Source organism: Apaloderma vittatum, unplaced genomic scaffold (genome assembly GCF_000703405.1).
Source record: "Apaloderma vittatum isolate BGI_N311 unplaced genomic scaffold, ASM70340v1 scaffold24685, whole genome shotgun sequence".
NCBI classification, from domain to species: domain Eukaryota; kingdom Metazoa; phylum Chordata; class Aves; order Trogoniformes; family Trogonidae; genus Apaloderma; species Apaloderma vittatum.
Window position 1 is genome coordinate 1 of NW_009718004.1, and position 3799 is coordinate 3799.

A 3799-nucleotide genomic window follows, 5' to 3' on the forward strand; every position below is an offset into this window, starting at 1 on the left:
TCTTCCAACCGAAACTGTTCTATGATTCTAAACCCCAGCCCATGGCATGAACCTTGTGCTGTGCAAATCTGCCACCAGGTCACCGAGTGCTTTGCCCGGTCCTGCCTCCTGCCACAGCTCCCAGCAAATCACCAGAGGGAGCCCCCGCTGGCATCTTTATTACTTAAAAAAAAAAAAAAAAAATACAAATCCTCTAGCAACGACAACCTTCTAACTGCAAAAAAGTAGTTCTCTTGCTTTTGTGCCCCTACGCTTTTGGGATGGTGAAGGACCTGCAGCCGCAGCAACAGAAGAAGCGAGCAGCACGGCTCGTGATCACTAAGTTCTGCCTAGAGCTTGAAATGGGTGCTGACAGCGACCGAGCGGGGCTCCTTCTGCTCCCAAAAACTGCCTAGGGCGAGCGGAAGCTGGGGTATTTATTTGAGGTTGAGGATTTTATCTCAGAAGTCATAGAATCATAGAACAATTTGGGTTGGAAGGGACCTCAAAGATCATCTAGTTCCAATCCTCCGCCACAGCAGGAACATCTCCCACTAGATCAGGTCGCTCAAGGCTCCATCCAGCCTGGCCTTGAACACTTCCAGCGATGGGGCATCCACGACCTCCCTGGGCAACCTGTGCCAGTGCCTCAGGGTAAAGAACTTCTTCCTTAGATCTAGTCTAAACCTACACTTTTCCAGCTTCCACCCACAACCCCTCGTGCTGTCACTGCAGGCCCTTGTCAAAAGTCCCTCCTCAGCCTTCTTGTAGCCCCTTCAGGCACTGGGAGGCTGCTGTAAGGTCTCCCCGGAGCCTTCTCTTTTCCAGGCTGAACAAGCCCAACTCTCTCAGCCCAATCCTCAGCGTTCCAAGCTGATCCTTGGGGACAGCAGGGAAATTACAGATGGCAATTTTAAATGAGACCTTCAAGATAACTCAGAGCATCTCAGCCACTGGGTACAGCCTCCCTGCAGCACACAGAGCTGATCCAATTTTGTGTCCCAGCCTGGATGAAAGCTTCCTATAGTCCTACCCCACAGCACCAGGTATTGAGAAAGGCAACAACTACATCCACCCTCCTAGCCAGGCTCTAAAAATACCGCCTAAAGATCAAAGACACTCATCAGTCCTGTGTGGGACCAAGTCTGCTTAACGCTCCCATTCTGTGAAACATTCCTCTTAAAGCATAATCCCACTTTCCCCGGCTCGAGTGGGGTGAAATGAGGTTGATCCCCCAGAAAGCGGTTTAGATACATCTCCTTCTTGATGCTCAGCTTCATCCCCAGGGTGTGAGCACTGCATCAAGTGATCCCAAAGCCTGTCCCTGACCCTCAGGGGCAGGGGAGGACGCTGCGAAGCGAAGCACTGAAGCGGGACGACAGCTCCTGGGAGAGGGGATGGCTTGCGCTGCTCCGTTCTCATCACGGGGGTGTCTCTCATCACGAATGAGTAGAAGGCAACATGACTTGGTGCACTGGGGGAAAGGAGGAGCAGAGACAAAGAAAAGGTCCCAGAAGCAGAGCCGGAGACACCAAGGAAGGCAAATTCGACACAAGGCACCTGGTGAAAGCTGCAGCACGGACCCTCGGGTGCAGTTTCAAGCCAAGATAAGCAAAGCCAACCAAATCAGTTCCACTTTTAAAGGATCTCTGCAAACCTCTCCTCACTGCACTGCCCGGAGGGACCCAAGGGGTCCTGGAACCAAACAAGGAAGATGTGGAGAATCACCATTAGGACTTTGTTTCTTGACTCAATGGATCATTCCCTGAGTAAAACCCTTTCTATGGGTGTAAAAGGCTATACAGGAAGCTGGCTGGGAAATGGAGGGGGCAACAGATCCGAACCCAACAGCATCATGCAACCAAGGCCTCTTCCAGCAAAATCGTTGAGAAAGAGATTTAATAACGCCCCTGCCGCCCCACCCGGCTGCTCTGGAGGCTTCACACACATTGGCCAAATCACTGCTACGAAGAAAAATCTCCCAGACCGAGCATCCCATCCACTCCAGTGCTATTTCTGCAACCGAGCGTACACCAGAAACGCCACAGCTGAAATCACGGCAACGCCCACAGCCGGGACGACGTAGGGCAGGGGCAGCCTGCTGCCATCCCTGGAGGGAACTTGAGCCTCAGACGAGCTGGTCTCAGCGCCACGGCCCGAGTCAGAAACTGGAGAATTTCTGAGGGGACTGGCTCTGTCTCGGAGGTCACTGCCTGCCTCGAGCCGGGAGCTGGAGTGATGGTCCTCCCAGACCTCGCGGGTGCCCACGGAGGTGCTGTCCCAGCTTGAAGGTGGACAGGAGTCTCTGCTTGCTCCAGCTGCCTCCTCTCCCCCCGGGTCTTCCCAAGCTGCTGGAGCCAGGCATTCCGAGGAGACTCTGAGGAGCACTTCTCCTGGGCTTGAGCCATCCGTGCTCACCAAGATTGGGTCACTGCGGAAGGTGAGGCTATCAGACACCCTGGGATACTGGCTACTGGGCCTCTGAGTGCTCGGGCATCTGCTGGCTGCCCTTGGGCTCTCCTCAGCTGTGGAGAGGAGGACGCCTGGCTTGCTGAACTCCACGTCCCTCTCCACGTTGCCACAAGGTGCCCAGATGGTCGTGGCAGAGCTCACCCAGGATGCTGTCCTCCTAAATGTGCCTTCAGCGCTTCCTGCAGCAGTTGGGAGAAGGTCCACTGAAGGTGGGAGCACCTTTGGGAGACAACAAGAGGGGCTGAGTGGCATGGGGAGCACCCATTTGGCCTGGTCTTGGGCACCCACATCACGCAATAAGCCCACTTCAGTGCTCAACCACCACATCTCCATCGATATGGTAATAGGGGCTTTACATATATAAATATATACACAAAAAACCAGTGGGGTTGGGTCACAGGTAACCCCCAGGAAGGAAGAAGAGGAAAGAAAGGGAAAAGGAAAGGGAAAGGAAGAGGAGAAGAGAAACAAGCTGTGAGGAGACAGGTAGAAAGAGACACCTGGAAGCCAAGAGACTGGCAAGTCAAGGAGGGGAAATAAATAAGGAGCCAAAGCCCAACAAGCCTTCACTTCCTTCTCCCAGGCTCTAACATACAGTGTCTGGATGAGGACACAAATCCAGTGAGGGAAAAAAAGCCTTGAATAAACTCGTCACCAGCTGAAAATCTTACTCTGCAGCAGAAAATCTCCTGACCAGGGAGAGTTTGCAAAGACCTGAAGGAAATGCAAGCAGCAATGGGAAAGGTCACCTACTTTCTCCTTCGTCAGCACAGAGTGGGTGCTGCCGGCTGACCCCGTGGGCAGTTTTTCCTCTTGTACAGGATGCTTCACCAAAGTGCTGTAGGATGAGGAAGTGTCTCTGGGTGCATGGGTTTCCATCTGAGTCTCTGTCAGGGAGAAAACAAAACATATTGCATTAACCAGGAGCCCCAAAAGGTCAGTTTTGCTCTTCCTCTGGGATTCTGCTACAGGAGACTCCCAGAGCGGAGGAGGCTGGGCAGGGAGAGGACCCAGCACCACTGGGTGGCTCTGCCACCGCACCCAGGCTCTCCTGGTAGGTAAATCAGATGGCACCAGCCAGGCCAGCACCCCCAATCCATTCATCCCTTCAAGAGCAGGGTGGCCTCAGGCTGCTGAAATTGGGGTGGAGACATTCAGCGGGGTGATTTTACAACAGAAATGAAGCAAGGGGCTCTGCTAAATTCTGGTTAGGATGCTGTGCCAAAATACTGCAACGACTGGAGAGGAAACCAGGGGAAAACAAGAAGCCAGGCTGGATTTCTGCACACCCCAACCTCAGTCCCGTCCTGGAGGAGGTCACCGCAGCCCAGGAGATGGGGGATATGGG

At 53.6% G+C, this 3799-nt stretch overlaps 1 protein-coding gene across 1 annotated transcript in view; it reads right to left on the reverse strand.

Annotated features, from left to right (window-relative positions):
- Positions 1-1989: 1989 nt before the first annotated feature.
- MAVS (mitochondrial antiviral signaling protein) overlaps positions 1990-3799 on the reverse strand; it is a 4542-nt gene continuing 2732 nt past the window's right edge. Inside the window, 2 exon segments of the mRNA XM_009870122.1 lie at positions 1990-2670; positions 3205-3338. Of these exon segments, the coding sequence (XP_009868424.1) occupies positions 1990-2670; positions 3205-3338 (815 nt within the window).